The sequence below is a fragment of the Vespula vulgaris genome, chromosome 10, assembly GCF_905475345.1.
Source record: "Vespula vulgaris chromosome 10, iyVesVulg1.1, whole genome shotgun sequence".
NCBI classification, from domain to species: Eukaryota; Metazoa; Arthropoda; class Insecta; order Hymenoptera; family Vespidae; genus Vespula; species Vespula vulgaris.
This window is the reverse complement of record NC_066595.1, coordinates 1595001-1619079: the sequence shown is the minus strand read 5'-3', so window position 1 is coordinate 1619079 and position 24079 is coordinate 1595001. Positions and strand designations below refer to the sequence as shown.

At 35.6% G+C, this 24079-nt stretch overlaps 1 protein-coding gene across 4 annotated transcripts in view; it reads right to left on the bottom strand.

Moving 5' to 3' along the window:
• Nucleotides 1–6881: 6881 nt before the first annotated feature.
• Nucleotides 6882–24079, bottom strand: part of LOC127067145 (protein kinase C-binding protein NELL1-like) — a 67542-nt gene continuing 50344 nt past the window's right edge. Inside the window, exons 3-14 of one of the 4 annotated variants that reach the window (XM_051001742.1) lie at nucleotides 21660–21810; nucleotides 20528–20810; nucleotides 20148–20303; nucleotides 19803–20025; nucleotides 19483–19674; nucleotides 18930–19049; nucleotides 18271–18531; nucleotides 17752–18126; nucleotides 17415–17674; nucleotides 17052–17294; nucleotides 13958–14007; nucleotides 6882–11089 (exon numbers count right to left, since the gene is read on the bottom strand). In XM_051001742.1, coding sequence (XP_050857699.1) covers nucleotides 10048–11089; nucleotides 13958–14007; nucleotides 17052–17294; nucleotides 17415–17674; nucleotides 17752–18126; nucleotides 18271–18531; nucleotides 18930–19049; nucleotides 19483–19674; nucleotides 19803–20025; nucleotides 20148–20303; nucleotides 20528–20810; nucleotides 21660–21810 — 3356 coding nt within the window. In that variant the 3' untranslated portion in view covers nucleotides 6882–10047. The remainder of the gene's footprint in view (nucleotides 11090–13957; nucleotides 14008–17051; nucleotides 17295–17414; nucleotides 17675–17751; nucleotides 18127–18270; nucleotides 18532–18929; nucleotides 19050–19482; nucleotides 19675–19802; nucleotides 20026–20147; nucleotides 20304–20527; nucleotides 20811–21659; nucleotides 21811–24079) is intronic. The other 3 variants (XM_051001743.1, XM_051001745.1, XM_051001744.1) reach the window with 3 other exon arrangements.

The window sequence follows — 24079 nt, the reverse complement described above, 5'->3', positions numbered from 1 at the left end:
AGTGCTATGAAAACCATTTATGCGCATGCTCCAGGAGCGTACAAGAGATTGGATCTTCGTCAGTCGTAAATTCGTCGTCTACAATTTTACGAGTCTTTCGAATTTCTCAAAGAAATATCTCTTTTTTTTTCTTTCTTTCTCTCTCTCTTTCTGTCTGTCTCTCTCTCTCTCTCTCTCTCTCTGTCTCTCTTTCTCTTTCTTAAATATTTATCTGCGACGCAAACTTTTAACAAGTCCGACACCTAATGTGAACTTTTAATATGTAAAAAAAGATAAAAACGACGACGAGAAAAAAAGAAAAAACAAAACTAATAACGAAATAATGAATGGTCGGATCGGTGAATAAATAAATCGTACGTTTGAATTAATTACTCTTTATCAGTAAAATTATTTCGAAATCAGTTAACTTATTTTCTATCAAACGTTATATTTCCATCCATTCCGAGAGAGATTACTATATATGTACTTTTTCTTTTTCTTTTTTTTTCCTTTTATTAGTCACGTACAAAAGGAACGTATAAACGTAGAATAGATGACCCGAAAGTTCACAGACTTCTTTTGTAGATCAGTCAATGGAATAATATTGTAATGCGTTAAACGTGTTCTTTGACGTTGTTCGGTTTTAGAAAGAAAGAAAAAGAAAAAAAAAATCCTATAGCGGGATAAGTAATAACATTTTAATGGAAATAAAAATTTTTAATATTTGTTTTTTTTTATCTCTTTCTAAGGTAATTAAGTTTTCATATGACAGTTTAAGATAATATATTAGATATTTCGTTGCGTCTATATACATATGTATTTGCATCATATATTGCATCATATTAACGTTTCTTTGGGAAAACATTTCTTATCAATGATTCGTCATTGTTGCGTTATAGTCTTATCGTTTAGTGAATAATGAATACCAATTCCTACGAGGATAATTTTTGTTTACATTTTTTTTTCTAAAAATATTTGCCAATCGATTCGAAGAAATTTTTCTTATTGAAAGATGTTATCCTTTTAAATAAAACTATCGATTCTATTCGAGTTAATTATTACAAAAATGTATTAACTTGAGACTATCGGTTATTATATTCCTCTAATATTATATCCGTAAAAGGATTCTTAGAAATGAGAAATTTATTACATGTGATGTTTTCATATCAGTTTGGTACGATTCTCACAGACACCATTTTCGCGCATAGGGCATCTTATCTCGTAAAATGTTCAAAAATTTAGTAAAAAGAAATAAATTGTACAATTATAATTAGCTCATTACTATAATGATTACTAAACAGTAAACAAATTTTCTTGCAAAACTTTAGACTTTGATCGAGAACCCTCATAATCGTGCTAGTTTATTATCTTTATTGTGACGACAAATAAGATAACGATTCAATATAATCTGAGTTTGTGTTAAAGACCCTTTCATTTGCATACCTTCATTGAAACGAATATTTATTTCAATTTGTCGGAACAATCTTCTTATTTCTTGAATTTCACCCAATCAACAAAATCATTAAATGACAAGGATTAAGAATAAAATATAAACGAGTAAATACTTACAATTAATAATTAACTTTTATTGTCCGAGGGTTTCAATGATCATCTAACGCGTTTGGGTTAATAGAATTTCAATTTATTAAGTTTTTTTCCTAGCCGTCAGTGTCTTGATTCTCATTTACAAAGGTATTATATGGCTGTAGCGATTATAACTGATAAATGATAATAATAATAATAAGAACAAGAAGAAGAAGATGAAATGAGAATAATAATAATTATAATCATAATCGTAATAAAGATCATCATCATCATCGTAAAAATAATGGCAATAATATTCATTATTCGACGACTTAATAAAAATTATAATTCTGATAACTAATAATAATTATATACATACATACATATATATATATATATATATATATATATATATATTTATATATACACCTATATGTATATATATATATATAAAATTAAGAATATATTAAAATTGATAATCGCATTCGTGCAATTGTTGTTTCTACCTTCTCTCTCTCTCTCTCTCTCTCTCTCTCTCTCTCTCTCTCTCTCTCTCTCTCTCTCTCATACATACTTACACATTCTATCTTTCTTTTCGTCTTCTTTGCTCATACATGTACTTACTCACATATGCTCTCTTCCCCTCCCTCTCTCTCTCTCTCTCTCTCTCTCTCTCTCTCTCTCTCTCTCTCTCTCTCTCTCTCTCTCTCTCGTTCTTGAAAAAGAGTCTTATATACTTACTTAACAGCATCGTAAAAATAACTAATCCTCAACGCAAATTCTCTTATCGTTAAAAACTGACTAGAAAAAGAATTAATCATTTTATTTGTTTCCCCGGTATCCTCCTCTTCTCCGTCGTTTCCCTGCCCGCGTTTATTTTTTATTGTTCATTCGAAATTTTTTGTCCTACGAAAAGAAGAGAAGACAGGAAATTGATTGGAACGTCGTCGTTCGTTTAAAAATCGAGATGAGATGAGTTTGTCGAATTTTTTTTTCAAAAATTTTCTTTCCTGTTTTATTTATTTATTTATTTATTTATTTATTTATTTATTCATTCATTCATTTATTTATTTTGTTAGTTATTTATTCCTTTAGATTATCTTCTATTTCTAGATTTACGCTACGAGCAAATTTATTGCTTTTTATCCTCGCTCGCGATAACGTGGAATACTGCAAAAAAACGGCAGTGTTGGTCGCGATACTGGCTTCTGTTTCTATCTCTCTTTTTCTTTCTCTCTTTTTCTTTTTCCTCTGTTCTTTGTTTCTTTTGTTTTGTTTTAATTTTCTTCACTGTGAATCATTGTTACTAAGTTATTCACAGGAATGAAATAATCGAAGATGTGCATTTGCGCGAATCTTAATTACGGAAATACATTCATCTAAAAGATAAATATCATCTAATCGATTTTATATATGTTTAAGGTATAATATCGCGACAAGAAGTGATTCAGGAATCGTTGGGGATTGAATTATTCGAAAAAATAAAAAAGAAAATGTCGATTATTGTTGGTATTAAATTAAATTTCATTAGGGGAAGAAATGCATTGTCCCCATATCGTTCTGTCAATGAAATCCTATGATTCATCTAATTCTTAATTATATGTACACACATACGCACACACACATACACACGCACGCACGCACATACACACATATTTTTTTAAATTGTTTATTTCGTCTCGAAGAGAAAACCTTCGTGTAAACGTTTAAAAAAATTAAATGAAAAAAAAAAAAAAAGAGAGAGAGAGAAAAGAAAGAAATAAAAGGGATAATACTTTCTTTCTTAATCGTTGGGACGATTAAATATAGGACGAAACGGTGACCGTGAAGATGAATTTGAAAAAAAATAAAAAGAAAGAAATAGAAGAAGTATAATGATCTAATTCCTATTTGATCGAAAGAAGTTTATAGTAAAGAAATTTGCAAGAAAAAAATCGTAGAAGACGTAACCATTGTAGTACCAATTGATTTTCATTGAAACGATGCGCGTACTTACACCGTTGACATTCTTTTTCCATTTTTTTTTTCTTATCTTTTTTTTTATTTTTGGTTTTCGTTCATTCGTTCGTTCGCAAATATATTCTAAAAAATTTCTGTGTGTCTTCGATCGGCGACGATGAATGTAGTGCCAATGAATAGATAATATTCATTGTAATTATAGCATGAAGATAGACTATAATAGTATTCCGTGATGAAACCATTAACGACAGTAACGCTTAGTTTTAATTATAGTTCTGAATTTTTTTTCTTTTTTCTTTTTCTTTTCTTTTTTTTTCAATTGGATTTAATCAACTCTTTTCATTCTTCAATCTCATCTCGTAAGTATTAACGTAAACTCTCTCTCTTTTACTATGTAGTTTAGTCGTTGTAAGTAATAGTGCGTTATAGTAATTAGTATTTTAGTAATGGTAATAATAATAATAATAATAATAATAATAATAATAATAATAATAATAATAATAGTAATAGTAATAATAATAATAATAATAATAATAATAATAATAATAATAATAGTAATAGTACCAGTAATAGTAATAGTAATAGTAATAGTAATTTATAGTACTCCTTGGTGTATAATAGTTTTTAGGCATTACTAGTATTAGTTACGATAGATGATTTTTTCTTTTTTCTTTTTCGATTTTTTTTCGGTAATAATTAATGTACGAATCACGTTTAACTTCTTTCTTTCCTTCTCTCTCTCTCTCTCTTTCTTTCTTAGTAAATATTAATTAACAATAAACGCGGTATACATCACTTTCGTTTTATTAAACATTAGATAACGCTATGAGAGAAAGTACTTACGAATCATTGAGATTATCGATTATTCCCTTGAAAAACACATCCTATTTTAAACATTAGCTAATGGCTACGAGAATTTTCATCATATTCGGCTTGATTTATTCCCATCGTGACTATGAACATAATCTTCGGAAATGTTTGTCTTTTTTGTTTTTTTTTTGTTTCTTCTTTTATGAAGGTTCTCCACTTTCTAGCTCCTTCTTCTCCTTGCCATGTCTCTCTACCCACTCCCATCAAAACCCATATCACTAATTGTCAAAATGCGAAGAGATTTTATTTCCCGGCACTACCGTCGTCCTATTTTCTATTTATTTATTTATTTATTTATGTATTTATTTATTTATTTGTTTGTTCGCTCATTCGTTCATTCATTCATCCATTTATTTTATTTTATTTTATTTTATTTATTTACTTTAATTATTTTATTTATCTCTTGCATCTACCTACCTGAACAACGCGTGATACACGTAACAATAATGATTTCTTTTTCCGTTTCGTCCGGCATATCTTCTTCTCTTTTCGATAGAATAAGATTCTGACAAATATGTATGTATGTATGCATAAATGTATGTATGTATGTATGTATATATGTATGTATATATGTATGTATATAATATGAAAGAAAAAAAATATTCTATCAGCCATTTTCTCTTTGTTTCTTGTAATTTGTTTTTTTCCGGTCTTCTCTCTCTTTTTTTCTTTTCTGATATATATATATATATATATATATATATATATATATATATTGTCGATATAATACTTACACGATATATCGAATAATACGGTATGCCATATATCTGTTTATAATTTAATTGTTTATACTCTATTTTATATACGATATATATATATATATACACACATACATGTATATACATATATATTCGCGATCGAACACGTACGTACATATGCACACACCCACACCCACATACACAAAGATCATACACACACCATTATTTAGGTATCCATACAAGCATGTACACAGACACACACAAGGCAGACGCACGTTTTCTTTCACGCAAGCTTCATGACGAACGTCGTCGTCATAAACGTTCGGACGAAGGAACGATGTGATATAAAGAAAATTTGTTCATTTCGTCGATTCTCTTTTTAACTAATCATATTTGACAGACAATTAACATGATTTCTCCGTTCATTTGTTTTTCTTTTTTTTCTTCGATTTTTTTCAAACGAACTATGTATGTAATTACGATATTAAGATGTTACCTTGATGATGATCATGACGAAGTGAAAATGGTAATGATGACGATGAAATTAATAATAATAATAACTATAATTATAATTATAATAATGATAATTAATAATAATAATAATTAATAATAATAATAATAATTAATAATAATAATTAATAATAATTAATAATAATTAATAATAATAATAATAATAATAATAATAATAATAATAATAATACATACATACGCCCTCTCCTAATATGATACTATAACATTACAAGACTATATACAATCAGAGCAACAGCGTTATTTAATTTATTATCTTTATTAATTTTTTCTTGCTTTATCTGGCCTGTGTTTTTGGTATATATATTTTTTTGTTGTTTTTCACTTTTTCTTTAATAGATCGGCTCGCCCGAGGCTATATATGTATATATGTATGTATGTATGTATGTATGTATGTATGTATGTATGTATGTATGTATGTATGTATGTATGTTGCATGTTGCATGTTGCATGTTGCATGTATGTATTTATGTACGAGGTGCTTAAGGCGCAAGAGAGCTTGATTTTTTTCTGAACGCGTATTCTCAATCTCTCTATTTTTTTTTTTTTTTGATCATTTTTAATTATATTTATATGTAAATATGTATTTAAGTTGCCCGATCGTTGTTTCTTTTTCCTCTTTCGCATAAATATGTAAAGTTACGATCTATATATGTTTCGATCGAGAGAGGCGAGATCGATCTTGGATCGATCGCATCGAAAAGTTGTGGTGCCCATTCGAAATAATCTGTCATTGCAAAAGGCGCGCATTTGTGCGAAAATATTAAAAAAAAAAAAAAGAAAATAAAGTAATAAAAAGAAGAATTCATTTCTCGAGTTCCCTTTAAACAAATTAGTCTGATTATAAGAGTGATTGATTATTCATTAACACGAGACGATTTAAAGAAAAAATAAACAAAAATAATTAAACTAAGAAATATAATATTGCACAATTAATAATCGCGAACGTTCCTTTTGCAATATTGCGTTTGTTTAAAAACATTATTTACTTCGCACGAGCACACATTTCTTTATATATATATATATATATCCTCGAGGATATATGTATATACACATATTCTCGTTTTTTATATCGTAATTCTTTTAATTAAATTTTTTTTATTACGTACGATGGTCAGCGCATGCGCGCGCCTCTGTCTGTAATGTAATGTAATGTAATATAATGTAATGTAATGTAATGTAGTGTAGTGTAATGTAATGTAATGCAATTTAATGTGACTTATTATCCGTGTGTCCTCTTGTATAATCTTTTTTTTTGTATTTTTCTTTTTTTCATTTTCCTTTTGTTTTCTTTACGTACGCATTATAATCATACATATATACCTTGGTTTTTTTTTTACGTTTTTTTTTTTACGTTTTTTCTTGTTTTTTTTCCCTTAATTCTTCGTTAAATTTATATACTTTTAATATATGTTTCTCTCATTAGTGCCTACTTATCGTTTAGTCAAGGAGGAATGTAGTCTTAGTGGTCGTGTTGGGTCGAGCGAAGATAAAACAGAATATCGATCATCGAACGAGCCGGCACGTTCATCGTCCGGTGTGTCACACATTGACAATTATTAATTTTAAACTCTCTTTCAACGGCAGAATAGGGGAGGAGGGTGAAGTGAGAAGGGTGGGTGGTTGCGTAGAGTTAGGGGAGGGGGGATGGAGAGAAGACCTTTCCAATCGGCGAAGAGAAAAGTTGAACGAGAGTTCGACCTCATAGAAAAACTTTCGTATTCGATTTCTTTTTTGTTTTTTTTCTTGTTCTTTTTCTTTCACACGGGTTTTAACCAACCAACCAACCAACCAACCAACCAACCAACCAACCAACCAACCAACCAACCAATCAACCAATCATCCACCCCCACCCTTTCGACCATTTCTTTCTTTCTTTCTTTCTTTCTTTTTTATTCTTTCTTCTTCTATCGTCTATTTTCTAGGCCATTTTATTCCTATCTTTTTTCTTGTCTCTTTATTCTCGTTTTTAATCTTCTCCTTCTTCTTTTTCTTTTTCCTTCTTTTCCCTCCTATTTTTTATATACTTTTTGTTTTCATTAACGTCGTTGTATCATCGTTAGCGCGCACGTGTATTATTATTAGGCCTTGAGATTAGGCTAACATACATGATAGCGTATACGTATGTAAATATATATACGATTAGGCAATTGCGAAGGAACGAAGATAAAAAGAAATAAAAAAGAAATGAAGAGAAACAAAGGGAAATATATGATCGACTTAGAATTTAAAAGAAGAAAAAGAGAGAGAGAGAGAGAAAGAGAGAAAATGAAGATATAAAGGAGAACAAAGAAAGAAAAGAAGAAAGAAAAGAAAAAAAGGAAAAAGAAGAAAAAAGAAACGGAAAGAAGAAGGATCGACTTTTCGCTTCGCCGTGTCGTCCGTTCGGCCATTTTCGAGCCGAGTGGACCGAGCAAAAGCTTCCATATTTGTTATTATACATATACATATGTACTTATGGTCATGTACTAATTGTTCGTCGCGTTAACGAGATTCCATGGATTAATGGAATATAATAACGACATCGATCTCCATTTTTTTTTGCTTGAATTATCTTTCTTTTTATCTCTTTCTTTTTCATCTCTTTCTGACTTCTCCTCGCTTCGATCTTCTTATTAGATATTATTTATTTTTTCTTTCTTTCTTTCTTTCTCTCTCCCTCATTTTCGAAAGCGTATTATAACTATGAAATAATAGTAATCGCTAGCTAACGATTACCGAGATTCAATACTGTATCTCTCATTTTGTTTTTCATCTTCTTCCTCCTTCTCCTTCTCCTCTGTCATTCTATTTCGTATTTGTAAGTTTATGTACTTACTTATATTGTCGCGAGATATGATATAATCATCATCGTTATTTATATAATAGAGTATATACTCTATCATTTTTATGTGTGTGTGTGTATATATATATATATATACGTATGTATGTATATATACATATATTTATATACATATAAATATATAGAGTTATATACTCCGTATATACCTTCCATCTTGAAATCCTCGATCTGGCAACAATCGAGAATAATTAGAGATATACATATCAATATCGAATAAGATTGATACTTTGTTTTTCATTTGCTTTTTTTCTTATACGGTCGAATATACACATATACATACGCATATATATGTATATATATATATAATATATTATATATATATATATACATAGTTTTTTCCTTTTTTGCAATATACGATATATCTCGCGCGCCTATAAATATGCAATCGTAATACACGCTCATATCGGAGTTCCTTGTTTCGTCGTATTTTTAAAACTTTCTCTATTTTTATCGCGAATTCATTTTCTTACGATACACAAATATATCACATACATATATGAATATATATGTTATATATATATCGCTTATATATTCTCGTTTTCGAATTTTCTCAAAGGAGAAAAATTATCGCGTAAATACGTACGTAAGTACGTACGTATGCATGGTTTATGTATGTATGTATGTATGTATGTATGTGTGTATGTATGTATGTATGTATGTATCTATGTATGTATGTTGTATGTATGTACGTACGTATGTAAGTATGTATGCATGTATATATATATATATATATGTATATATATATATGTATATATATATGTATATATATATATATATGTATATATATATATATACATATATATATATACTTGTTATTTATTTTGCTTTTTTCAACTTCTTCGTAATCGCTAGTAGTTCAGCGGAACATTGAATTTTATACTTTTATAAGGCCCAAATATTGTGCGCTACCTGTTCGATCGAAATACGCCGAAATACATAAGACGAAAGTATTACTTTTTTTTATACAGCTCGCTCGTACGATCATCGTCATTATATATAAATACACATATATATATATATATATATACACATACATATATATATATAAGTACATATACACGTTGCGATCAGAGACTCGCGTATCGGCGATTGGACGATCGATCGATGATAAGCGAGTCTTCCGAAAGCGTATCGAAGGCTCATAGAAAGCTCATCGAAAGCTCGGCTAAAGCTTCTGCTCGATCCACGTAACGCGTTCGATCGTTAGAAAGCAGCAGTTCTTGTCGATTTCGAGGTCGAGGGGGTGGAAGGAAATAGAGAAGGAGGGAGAAAGCCAGCGAACTCGAATCGATCCTGCATTTAAAAAAAAAGAAGGAAAAAAATAGAAAAAAAAAAAGAAAAGGAATCTGCGAATTCGGGAAGCACGTAGGCCTCCTCTCGACTCCTGGAGTTTCTATCCTGGCCACTTGCTCGACGTCCTTTAGGGACATTTCGTAGATTTCTTCGGTCTCTCTCTCTCTCTTTCTTTTTCTCCGTTTCTCTCTCTCTCTCTCTCTCTCTCTCTCGTCTACGTATAATCGTGATCGTCGTCGTTGATCAGGCTGACGCAACCTCGGCACGATCTCCATCTTCCCCTCCCTTCAAAGAAATCCTTACGTCCCGTGGAATGCCTTACCGAACATCTCGACGATTATATATCTCTCTTTTCTAGCTCCCTCGAGACACGGCTCGTTCAAGTGGCGCTACCGCGTGAAAAGGACTCGTCCTTGTCGTCCTTGCGACGGCGTCCAACCGACGATAACGAGGAGGATCGACGATCGCGAGAAGAGACGTCACCGGTAGTAACCTTAGCAGCACCAGTATCGGTAGTAGCAACGGTGGCAGCAGGAGATGAATTAGGTTCGGACGTTTTCTTAGCCGAAGTTGCCGTTTTCGAGGCGAACGTCGAGAGATCGTCGATCGTTGACGAGGATGGGAGGAGCAACGTGACGGGCGAGGATGCTGCTGTTGCTGTTGCTGCCACTGTTGCTGTTGCTGTTGCTGCCGAATTGCTGGAAGAAGAGACTGAGGATGTGGATGAGCTGGAGTACGAGCTTGAGGATAAAGAGGAGGTGGAGGAGGAGGAGGAGGAGGAGGAGATCGAAGCTGTTCGATGACGAGTCGTTCTAGCACCGTCGACGAGATTGTTTCGGGTCTTGCTACCGATTCCCGACGACGAAGAGACGCTCTTCGTCGGCGACGTCGTCGACGCCATGGTGGTACCTCGCGATGCCGACACCGTCGACGACGTCGTCTCTCCGCCGAAGCTCTGTTGACTCCTTGTCGTCGACGTAGACGACGTCGTTGTTGTCCGTTGTTGTTGCTGTTGTTGTTGTTTTGACTGTTGTTGCTGCTGATCGAGGACTCTGGCTCGACGATCGTCTCGCAACTGAACGAACTGCTGTCTGGAACTGCCGAGGTAAACCTTTCTACCTGGGCCTGATGAATTCCCTGATGAACTTCCTGATGTCGATGACGATGAAGAATAGGAGGAGGAAGAGTACGAGGATGAGACCGACTCGACCTGATGGTAGGACCTGGTGACCGCTGGTACAGCTGCTTCCTGTGTACCCTCGACCAACGACCACCTCGTAGCGTCCGATAGAGGCTGTACGAGAGACTCAGGAGCACCGATTGTAGCACGTTGCTGCTGCTCGTCGCCCAGATCGCCAGCGCAGCCGTAATCGTAGCTACAGCATAGCTGCCCGTCCTGCGGAGAGTTTCGTTCGTTCTCGGGTTAGCCACGGCGGAAGGAAGTCATTTACACCGATTTGTGTGTGCGCTTTTTGTGTGTCTTTTTTTTTGCTGTGTCTCTCTGTGTGTTCGTGTGTGTGTGATTTTTTTTTCTTTCTGTAGGTATGTGTGAGTGTGTACATGTTAGTATGTGTTCGTCTGTGAGTGTTCGTGCACGCGCGCCTGTCTGTCTGTTTTTCTTTTTTTGTTCTTTTCTTTTCTTTTTCAACCTCCGTCCTTCGAGCCGAAGAGTCCTTTGAACTTCTTCTTTTTCCATACGCACGATTTTCGCGACGAACAACGAAAAAATAATAATAAGAAAATAGAAAAGAGACAAAGAAAAAAAAAAGATTCGTCACCGCGAGCTTCACGAAAATAATTACTTTACGGACAATTCTCTCGGAGACACTTCGGCCATTAAAGGACAAGAGAAAAGGTACTCGTCCAACATAATATGTTAATTCATTGTTTCTCTAAACGATACCACTTCGTTCCGCCGTGTGGAGCAAGGGTAAGATCGACGAATCGAACAATCCCGTCGTCCATTTTATTTCCTTCGTGACGTCCTCTCGTGACGGCCGCTCCAATACCTTGTTTCTTTAATCTTTTACTATGTTTTTTTATGTCTTATTTTTTTTATTATTATTATCGTGAATCAAAACGACACGTTCCAAAACGATCACAAATTACAATAATCGTAATGACAATCATGCTGACATTCGAGGGGTGGGGGAGGGGGAACAAAACAATGAATTTCCATAATATGTTTTTCGAGACCCGACGACAGATCTCTAAGTTTTCACTACGCTCGGATTCGATCCTGGCAATTTTGCGATATCTAACGAGAGTATATGCATATAAAAAAAAATAAAATAAAAAAATAGTAGAAGATATTCAAGATACTAATATTCATGCGTTTGTACGAAACTTTGATAGTGAAAATCGCCAGGATCGTCGCGCGAGCAAATATCGATAGAGATAGAGATAGATAGAGAAAGAGAGAGAGAGAGAGAGAGAAAGAGAGAGAGAGAGAGAGAGAGAGAGAGAGAGATACAGATAGATAGAGAAAGAAAGAGAAAGAGACTTTTGGTGCTTCTATCGAATCTCGAATGCAAATCAGAGGAGGGTGCAAGAGAGGCTCTCGAGTGTAACAACAAAAGTCGAGTGGAAGAGAGAACGGTAAAGAAAAAAAAAGAAAAAAAAGGAAAAAGAAAAATATAAAGAATAAGAAACGAAAAAAAAGAAGGAACAACAACATAGAAAGAAAGAAAGAAAGAAAGAAAGAAAGAAAGAAAGAGAGAGAACAACCAACAAAGAAAGATAAAGAAACGAGAATCATCCAAGATGCAATCTGTGTGCTTGTGTTTGTACTTCTGTATATAGATATTACGTGTTTTCGTCGCCTTCGTGCGCTGCAAACGACCATAACGAGATACAAAAAAGATACGGGAAGAAACGTGAACGGAGACCCCCTTCAAACTCATCGCTTGATACCAATAAGACAGTAATGTGTCGAAGTGTGCGTACGGGGGTGGGGGTGAGGGCTAAAGGTAGTTATGGATAGGGTTAGGGATGGTTTACTTCGGATAGTTAATTTTTTGATGATTTGATTAATTGGTTAAGGTGATTATAAGGTAACGGATGACTCATTTATTTCATTTTGTTTTCTTATCTCGTGTGGAAAGTGGAAGTGAACGAATAGGTTGCATGCAAATTTTGAAAACGTGCATTAGAGATTTCTAGCCATTGCACGAGAGACAGGTTAATATTTTCGTTCTCGGCCGATCGATCGATTTTACGACGATCATTTGATGAATAATCGATAATAATGAGATAAATCGTATCTATCGGAGATATTTAATTGAAGATTTTGAAATGGTGATTTAGAATGATGAATAATTCAACGCGAACGAAATGTAAATAAATTAATAAGGAATTCAATGTTTTATTGTGAGATAGGAAATCGCATGAAATTAATCGTAGAGGAAATAAAGCATTTTCGTTACATACGCATACATACGTGCATATATGTATACATATGTATAATACATATGTATGTATGTATGTATGTATATAAGTATAATCTTGTCAACAGATTTGCTGACAAATAATATTATTGTAAAATGGAGTCGGCGTTTTGACGTCACGGTCGAGAACACTCTCGTGAGAACGCGACGAACGATCATGCTGCGTGCCCGCGAGCCTCTCTCGAGACAAGAAAGCTTGGTGATCAGCGTGCGGCGATCGACGAGAGTCCTCTAAATATAATTATTAATACGAATTTTTGTGATTTGGGAAAGGCGAGGCAGATAGAAGAAGAGAGAAAGTTAAAGAGAATAAAGGAGGGAGGAAATTAGATAGGATGTGGGAAGACAGAAAGAAAGAAATTTCATTTAACCGGGATAACGAAGGAAAAATTAAAATGGACGACGAGAGAGACACGAAACGAAAATGTAAAAAGAAAGAAAAAAAAGAAAAGAAAAGAAAATAATAGATAAAAAAGAAAAAGAAAAAGAAACAAAGTTTAGAACGAGCAAAGAAGGCAAATCGAGCGATCGATCGAGAAAATAATCGATTTAATAAAGCAGGCAAGTTTTTAAGTTAAAAATAAGCACTCGAGCTCGCTTGGTCGTGACAGTAGATAGTTAACTAATAAAGAGAGTTAAAAAACCAACAAAGAGAAAGAGATATATACATATACATATACATATACATATATATATAAATCTATATATATGTATATATATATATATATATTTATATATATATTTTTTATAGATAGAAAAGAGACAGAAGATATAGATAGGCAGGTAGATTATAGGTGAGGTAGAAGTGACGTGATTACCGATGCACACAACACGCGCTATTGCTCACCAATTGGGCGCAGTACGGCACCTGCAAGGATACCCATCGTTAGGCTATCAGGTTAGTCATCACGGGCAAAGGTGGTGGGATTAATTTACAGCATGATATGTTACGGGCATACAAATTTAGATATTAGTTTTTGCGTCACATTCTTTCTTTGTTTTTTTTTTTGTTATTTCTTTTTTTTTGTTCTCTTCAATAATCTCGCTCATCGTCGAAGGTACCCACGTTTCTCTTAATCGATCCTTTTAATCGAATCGTTTTATTCGATTCGAAAATGAGAACGAACAAAACGATCTCGAATTTAGATATAATACTTTCTACGATATATCCTCGACTAATTTTTTCCATTATAACATCTAATATCATCAAATTTCTTACTGATCGGATCGATATCAGGAATCAGGGAACCATCGAGACGAGTGTTCAAGGTCATGCTTGAAACGGTCGATCGCTAGAAAAGGTCGGGTCCTTTTTCGATTAATCAGGCAGGAAAGATTCGCTAAGATGATCCATGCAGGGCCGACCCCGAAGCACGCGCGATCGTGAGATCCTCGGCTCGATCTCGCGCGTTAAGTGGACGATTACGAGGGACGTGAAAGAAAAGAAAAATAAATAAATAAATAAAAAAGAAGAGAGAAAAAAAAAGAGAGAGAACAAGAAAAAAGAATCCAAGAAAAATCTTGACAATCATATTTTTATCTCGCACGTTTTTTTTCTTTTTCTTTGTTTCTTTTTTATTTATTTATTTATTTTTTTTCTATTTTCACACGTCCGTACGTAAAAGACCACTATGCTTAGAGAAGATCCAAGCCTCGAATAAGAAGCGAGCGAACGAGCTTTCAAGGTTATTTGTTAATAAGACAGCTTTTCCTTGGACACGGACACACCTCGATCATGTCCATCTCGATCGAGATTTTTTGCTCACGTGACCATGTTCGTTCGTCTTTGTCTGCCATTCTTTTTTTTTTCTTTTCTATTTATACATATTTTTTTTTCTTTTTCTTTCTTTTTTCTTCCTCTTTGCATCTTCTTCTTCTACGTCCTTCCATCTAATTAATCGTGTATTATTTCGCGTAGAAAAAGCGAACGAGCATTGCCATGTGGACGAGGCGCAGGCAACGTAAATAAAAGAAAACAAAAATAAATAAATAAAATAAAATAAAAAAAGACGTCTAGTAGTTCAGGTCAGCTTAAGAATTAGTACGTCCCTATATATTTTTTTTTTTTTTTTTACGATTCTGATGCTATTTTTACGGCAGATAATTATTTTACAGCGGTAAACAATTACTGATGAATAATAATAATGATGATGACGATAACGATGACGATGACGATGACGATAATAATAATAATAATAATAATAGCAGTAATAATAATGATGATGATGATGATGATGATACAGCCGAAAAAATATCGCATGACAAGTAAGTATTAGCGCGACAAAAAAGTGGGCCCCACACGCCGGGAGAAGAGATCTTTATTCCGTTTTCCTTTTTTTTTCTTTTTTAAATTATTGTTCATCATCTTGGAAATCTCTTTTTTTTATTTCGCATTTTCCGGATTTTTTTTTTTTTTTTTTTTTTATACCGTTCGTCCCTCCTCTCGACGTTAAGAAATTATTAAGATTTCAGCGCATAGCTCTGCAAACTCGACTCGCGTTATAAACATCGCAAAAAAAAATATAAATGGCATAACGAAGATTGATCAAAGAAAAAGTAAGTAAAAAAAGATAGATAGATAGATAGATAGATAGATAGATAGATAGATAGATAGATAGATAGATAGATAGACAGAGAGAGAGAGAGAGAGAGAGAGAGATTAGTCAGTACAACTCTTGCTTTATACAAAGATTATTTACTGACGATAATTATATTAGAAAGATTTTTAGAAAGAGAGATAGAAAAAAAGATAGAAGTAGAATTAGAAGGGAAGAGCAATGAATTAATTAGTGTGTCTGAGAGCGACTCTATGTACACGTGGCGGAGATAAAATTTTCTTTTAAATATAATAATAACAATAACAATAACAATAATAACAATAATAATAATAATAATAATAATAATAATATTGATAACAACAGCAACAACAACGATAATGTTATGGCTTCTTTGTAAAAACCGAAAAATGAAGCGGCTGCAAATAATTAGATTTGTTATTCAGCACACAGAAAGCGATATCGTATTTTTTTTTCTTTTTTCCTTTTTTTTTAAGAAAAAGAAGCTGCATTCGCATAGATGCAATAAGTCAAACATACCGATCCGCCACGTATATCGTGTTAATACACACACACACATATATATATATATATATATTCGTTTTCTGCGATGAATGCCTGCCGCGCACAGCAACTTTTCGTAAGTCGCTTATAACTATATAGCGAGCGTAACTGAATTAGGCTGATGAAAGAACCCACGTTTAAATCGAAGCGATATGACGTTTTCGTTTACTGACCTTGATGCTCTTGAATTCGAAAGAAGAGACAGAGATAGATAGAGAGAAAGAGAGAAAAAAGAGAGAGAAGAAAGAGAGACAAAGAGAGACAGAAAGAGAGAGAGAGAGAAAGAGAAAGAGAGAGAAAAAAAGAGAGAAAGAGAGAGAGGAGAAGGATCAAGTAAGATGATGAGAAAGAAAGAGAGAAAAAGATATACACACATATATATACATACATACATACATATATATATAATATAGTCTATATACATACACATATACACAAATGTGTATATGTATGCATATATATATATTTATGTATATAAAGAAGAAAGATAGATCACCGAGAAGATCGAATTAATTTGTATGATAAATAAGTGTATGTAAATCGAAAAAGCTCATTGATATTTATATGGGAAAGATGTCGCGAGGAGATCTCCCGTGAGTCCTCGAATAGAAATCTTCTCCTCCCTCGCCATTAATTCCCTCCCCTTCCTAGCTCTCCCGCCCTCGCTATCTCCCAATATCCTAGCCTTTCACTTTTCGTTCAAGGGCCCTCGCAGGGGAAAAGGACCGACGATCGAATCTTTCGGTCCTAGGACGCGATCGTGTCTGATCCTCCTCCTCCTCCTCCTCCTTACCTTGCACTCGCACGTGGTGCATTTGTCATGGGGGTCCTGCCATGAGCTCCCACTGTCGTGTATTATGCCCGCGTAGCTGCATGGCCTTGGATGACTAAGAACCGACAGAGATGTACCATTCAAGGTTACTTCGCGAGCACAAGGATCGTCCTCACAGCGAGGACAACAGTCGCCGTCCTCGGTTACCGGATTCGAGCAGGTCACCGGTGGACACTCCATTTGCCAACAATCGATCTCGCCGTACTGAAATCGACGATATAATATATACACACATATAATATATATATATATATATGAGAAATAATTAATTGATCGATCGACTCGATCGACAGCTTCCACTCGTTAATTTCATTGCATTATTACCAGGCACTCGCAAGTCTGACATTGGTATATCCAACGCTCCCCGCTCCTAAAGACCAAATGATGAAGTTCCTGATGTCTGCAGGATGCCGCTGGGTCGCACTGCGGACAACATTTGTCCTTCCGACTTCCAGGAAGGCTACAATCGCATATCGGTTCTCTGCAGGTTATCACGCCATCGTTGCACGTGCACCGTCTGCAAGGGTTCCCCGCTGGTGCCAATGTATCCCCGTTCGCAACTTCTCTATCCTCGAACCAACAACCTGAGGCATATTAAAGGACATTTACGAATTTAAATATCGATCGTACTCGTTCGAATCGATCAAAAGAATCGACTCACTCAATCTACATTCTTCCTCCGTGTTGTTATCCTCCCTTGGACAAGCACACGCGTAACCACCCTCGGTGTTGACGCATTTTGCGCTGGGATGACACGTGTGCCTCCTCTCGATCGTATGGTCGTTGCATTCGTCGATGTCGAGACATTGAGTACCCTGTGTGCTGTCGTGTAGGGCGCTTCTGTAACCGGGCTTACAGCGACAATAATACCAACCGGGCATATTGAAGCAACTCGATGATCGATGACATCTGTGAAGATCGCTGGCGCATTCGTCCAAGTCGAGTTCGCAGCTGTTACCGATGTACCCCCTTCGGCAAGAACATCGACCTGGTGCCACGCATTCTCCACCGTTTTGGCAAGTCTGATTGCAAATTGCTAAAACGAGAGGGAAAGAAACAAAAAAGAGAAACGATAACAACGATCGATACGACAGAGGATGAGAAGAAACGAGAATGATATAAGAGACAAAATGATTCACATTTTCGATGAGTCAACAATGTTTTCAGGAAGATACTTTACGTTTACACGTGTGCCCATCGCCGGCATAACCGTCCTTGCAAACGCAGTAGTAACTGCCGGCAGTGTTAACGCACGTCGCGTGCTCGTCGCACGTGTGATGTCCCGTAACGCACTCGTCCAACTCCGCGCAATTGAACTTGTCGACTCTGTGATAACCAGGAAGACACTCGCACGTATAAGAGCCGATCACGTTGACGCATCTGGTATTGGCGTTGCAGTGATGACCTTCCGATCCACCTTGCTGCTTACACTCGTCCACGTCTATGTAGGGGATTAAGGAACGACGAGCATAGATCAAACATTGTTCCTTAGACCTTCTAGATCTCAAGGTTGCTCACTTTTGAACGAGTCCAGACGATGGACTCATCGATGTGTCTGCCCAAGGCATTAACCCCTTCGATTTCCGTCTATCGCGTCGTGACATTCACGTTGAGTTTCGGAATCGGACAGATTAGAATTCATGAAATTTCAATTATTAGGAAAAAGAGATTGGTTTTGTTATAATCGAGAAGATCGAAGATTTACCATGCAAAAGAACGTTATTCTCCCGTTAATTAATGATCGAGTTACCGATATAGAAATGGGGTTAATGTGATTATTCGACGCATCGTTTCCGTTCGATTTGACATGCGAGAAAGTTAGAGATAAGCGTTAGGTACCGTGACAGTTATGACCATCCCCCTGGAAACCGATATCGCAGTGGCAGGCGTAGGTCGTCTGGAGATTCAGGCAGGACGCGTTAGCATGACACTTGTGGCCCTTCGCGCAGTAGTCCACCCCTGGTTAAATTGGATTAGCCAGGCAGATGAAGAGGCGGTTAGAGATTTGATTAGAGGTTTAATGATTGACGTGCGGGAAAAAAAGTGAGGGAAGTTTCAACGTTCCTAAAATGCTTTCGTTCTATCTTTTCCCTTTGTTTCGTTTTGCTTTTTTTTCCGGTCGGTCTTTTGTCGTTTTCTTTTTTGATCGTCTTTTTTTGTCTTTTCTTTTTTATTTTCTTTTTTGGCCTTTTTTCCTCTTTTTTATTTTTTCTTTTTTTTTCTTACTTTTTGTTTTTTGTTTTTTTTTTCATTTTACTTTGAAATCGATCGAACACAAACACACGTGATTTTTTTTTTCCGAAAGAAAAGAGAGTTTATTGTGAAAGAGAAGTGATTGGTTTCTTTGCTTTTTATTCGTTTTATATATTCTCTTTGAGATTAATATTTCTACCTGGGCAGTACTTGCAACATTCCTCAGCAACGCTGATTTGTTCGCTGGGTGGACAGGGCAGTGGTGGACATCTCGTTTCTGTGTCGAACCTTTGACAGGTGAAGCTACCGTCGTAGCAGTCGCATTCGACGCACTGCTTCGGTGAGACTTTCACGCCGTGATCGTAGATCACACCGTGAAGATAACATTGTTCTGTCGAATATATATGTACGTATATATACATATACATATAAGTGAAGTAAATAAATATACAGTCAGTCAGTGATCAACGATTGAAAACGTTTGATGATGACAAACGCAAAACGTCGACGTTAACTCACTTAAACAAATCGGGCAGCATTGTTCCTGAGGAATGACTGGATTTTTACAGGTGACAGGAGCACAGGGTGTAGGCCTACACTCGATTTCACCATGAACGCAAGAACATTGTTGGCAACCTTTTTCCCAGGTTGCACCGTCCTCGTGAACGGTACCATTCGCTCTGCAAGATTTTTGGCACTCGCACTCTTCGACCTTGTTTATTCTGCCTTCTGCAGCGGCTAGCTGAAAGGAAGGACGTCGATGAGCGCGCGATGCAACGAGAGTAATAAAAAAAGAACAAGAAGAAGAAGAAGTAAAAAAGTTTTCTCAAGGACAGAAATAAAAAAAAAACTCATTCTACCAACCCTACGCGTTAACTCGTTGAGATTGTGCATCAGCTGCTCGACGGTATTCTGGAGCATAGAAAATTGTCCGCAGGTTGGGCAGGACGAATCGAGCTGAGGACATTGCGAGAGATATCCATGGGGTCCAGGTACCAGCTTGACGTCCTGCAAAGCACCCTGTGCCGCGAAAATCGCACAGAATAGCTCTCAGTCGAATGATGACAATAGTCTTCGAGTTTTAATTAGATGATGTCACACATTTGACAAGATTCGTTCGATTGTCTGATTATATACATACATACATACATACATACATACATACATACATACATACATACATACATATATATGTATAAAAAAAATGAAATGAAAGAACGTCGAAAAAGGAAACTTAAACTTACCTTGAAGAGAAAGTGCCTAGCATTTCTCTGACCAATCCAAAGTTGGAGCTGCGGTAGAGTGAAATTAGTGTCCGGTGGACCTGGCCTAAGTAGTCGCCTGTAAAGAGGGTGACAGTCGACGAGTAGCTCGACCTGCGAGCCGCTTATACTCAGGGCAACCCTATGCCAGGCGCCATCGGCCAGTCGAAAAGGAAATGCCTCGACGTGGACGCTCCCGTCACGGCGTGATACGTAATGAAGTCGAAGTTCGTCCTTGCGTCCGCTGCTCTGCAGCTCCAAATATCTGGTTATATGAATAACGATTACGATTTATAAAGAATTCCTTTTTTTTTTATTTTTTTAATCAAAAATACGTCCTCCCCTATCGAATAACGATAACGATTTATAAGAAAGAATTTTTGTTTTTCTCTTCCTTTTTTTTATGCTAAATAATTTCGTAAATAATTTTTGTCTCTCTCTCTCTTTTTTTTTTTTAATAAAAAATCGTAGATACCCACGCTAAGATGTCTTCCTTTTCTATTTTATCAACGACAAAGACGCGAAATCAAAAATGATGATTAAGAAGACGTTCAAATAAAAAAAAAATAAAAGAATAAATAAACAGAAAAGGACATAGATAGCTGTGCCAAGTCGTACAAAAAATCGTTGGATATCCATCACGGCAATTGTATCGAATAAACACGTCACGTTTTCGGTGGTCGGAGTGGTCCGCGGCGGACGTTCGCCTACATTGCTGCAAGTGCAGCGTTTTAATTGCCACGTGATAACTGCACGTGTGTTTACCTACATACGTCCAATTTGTGTCAGCCAGGTCAAAACGACTGGACTAATACGTTCTCTCGTTCTCGCGTGCCAACAACTGCAAGTACGTTTTAGTTGGGTTAAGTGTTTTTCTTTTTTTCTTTTTCTTTTTTTCTTTTTTCCCTTTCTCTTTTCTTCTTATCAATAATAATAGTGCATGAATCAACGACGTGTACACGATTTTTCCCTCCCTCTTCTTTCATATTTAAAAATCAATGAAAAATGTATTATAACAACGAGAAGCGATTAATGCGATTAGAAAATTCGTCGAACGTTCGTTGAATATTAATTTAGGATATTATAGATATTAGAATATACCAAAGTAAGGTACCTATTGTTCCCGTGTGAAAAGGCGACGATAGTCCCGGAATTGGCCTCCTCCTGGCGTAGAGCAGCAGCTATAGTAAATTCCGGAACCCGCCGGAGTAGTGCAGCCGCTCGTTTGAAACTTGCCTCGCTGAGTCGGAGCTCTCTCTCCTCGCCTGAAAGTAGTAATGTATGGTTATTGGTCGGCCGGGAACTTTCTATGAATCGACAGCGATTTATCGATCTATCGCGAAGAATTCTTTTCTAAAATGTTTTTCACCGACGAAGAAAGAAAAAGAAAAGAAGGAAGAAGAAGAAGAAGAAGAGAAGAAAACGACGAAGAAAAAAAAGGGAAAAGCCTCGTTCTTTACGTACATAATTCAATTCTAATATTCATGAATGAAGAAACAAAAATAGAAGCGAACGATTGGCCAACACGCGATACAACGATTTGCAGAATTTCATTCTAGCGAGTAACCAGTCCCACGACAGTTATTTACTTGGTTATATTATTTTGCTAGTCGCGACCCTAAAAAAGTTTCCCTTTGAAATAACATCGACGGTGCTCTACGGCCTTTATGGATTAAGAAAAGAAAAAAAAAAAAGGAAAGAAAAAAGGGATGAAAAATTGCAAATCTCGTTCGAGAGAAACTTTTTTCTTCCATCTCTTAAAGAACCATCAATAATATCTATCCGTACGACCTGCCAGAACTGGTTGAAAAGTTCACAACAAACGTTTTGCGAAATGCTGACTGAAATCATCTCGTTGGCCGATGTAACTGAAAAGTTAGCTAACTGTGCTGAGTGTTAGGAATGGAAATGGGGATGCTTTCGTTATTGACTCTTTTGCAAAAGGGATTACGATTCTCTCTCTCTCTCTCTCTCTCTCTCTCTCTTTCTCTCTCACGTACCGTGATATAGGCCAGTGACCAAATTTTGTTGGTTGCAACGAACTCGACCTGGGAAAGCGAGATTCGTGCTCGTTGGGTTTACGTAATCGCATTTAACAGACGAAAATTCAATCTAAATTCGTGCTAGTCCGAGAAACATTTTTCCGGGTTAGAAGGAAATAATACTTTTATCATATTATTTTAACTGTCTCTCTCTCTCTCTCTCTTTCTCTGTTTTTTCCGAGATAATGAAAACGTACTTGATATCATCGCGGATCGTAGAGGAAGAAAAAAAAATGAGATCAAACATGGCGATAGTGTCGACGCTCAATTCCATGCTCGCGTTATTTCAACGTAGCGTTAAACCGATCGAACGTGGAAAAAATGTGATGTGATATAAAAGGGAAGGGAGTTTGGGGGTGGATGAGGGATGATCTTAGCGACAAATGAAAATAATTTTCGATTTTAATCTTTATAATATATAATCGGAGCGTACATTTTCGTTCGTTAATAACGTGCTCGTCGAATAGCAAGTGATCGAACATATTTCATAAAATAAAATATAAATTGATCGATTTACTTGACGATCTATATATCGATGAACAAAGATCTCTCTTATTATTTATTTTTAGCGATCGAATGTGTACAGCGATTGAAGATTGAAATGTGTTTCTTTCTTTCTCTTTTTCTATTCCCTTTTCTCTCTTTTTACAAGGACTCACTCTAACGATTCTAACCATTCTATTTTTTACACAGCCAAGGACGAATTTATTCCCGAGTAGAATTGAAACTCGATGAAATGAACGCGAGCCCCGTATAATCCATTAAATTTCATCTATTTCTCTTTCGGTGCATACTTCATCGAGCCATTATTAAGTGGTACGAGCTCCTTTTACACGTTCGATGTCTCGATTACCTTCGTCCGGTCGGTTACCTTCTCTCTAGCTTTGAACAACGGCGAGTCATTAAAAGGCACGCGTGTAACGTGCGCCGTGCAAACGATCGGCGCTATGACGGACGCATGTGGGGGCTGTAAGCGACATAGTGAGAGAGTGGGAGAGAGAGAGAGAGAGAGAGAGAGAGAGAGAGAGAGAGGGAGAATAAAAACAATAACTAAAAAGAGAGAGAGAGAGAGAGAGAAAGGGCTGTAAAGGTTGGTATGTGTATATCTAGCTGCACTATACGTGTATATCACGCATACAGTCGGTGACAAAATTATATATACACTTGTTCGATAGGCCCGTTAAATTAAAGTAACAGATCATTTCATTATTTCTTACACGTGGCCTAATTCTTTTCTTTTTTAATTTTTTTTTTATTTTTTTTTAAGACAGAAAGTTATATCAGCTCCTTTCTCTCTTTTTCTTTTGGAAAGATGAAAATTGGAAGATAAAAATATCAATCATTTTTTTTTTATAAGATGTGAATCGAAATACAAATGTAACATATATATATATGCAACGTACATACACATAGACACACATACATACATAATAAACAAAAGATATTGACGTAATTAAGAAAAATACGCCGCATGATAAACGATCCAATTTTG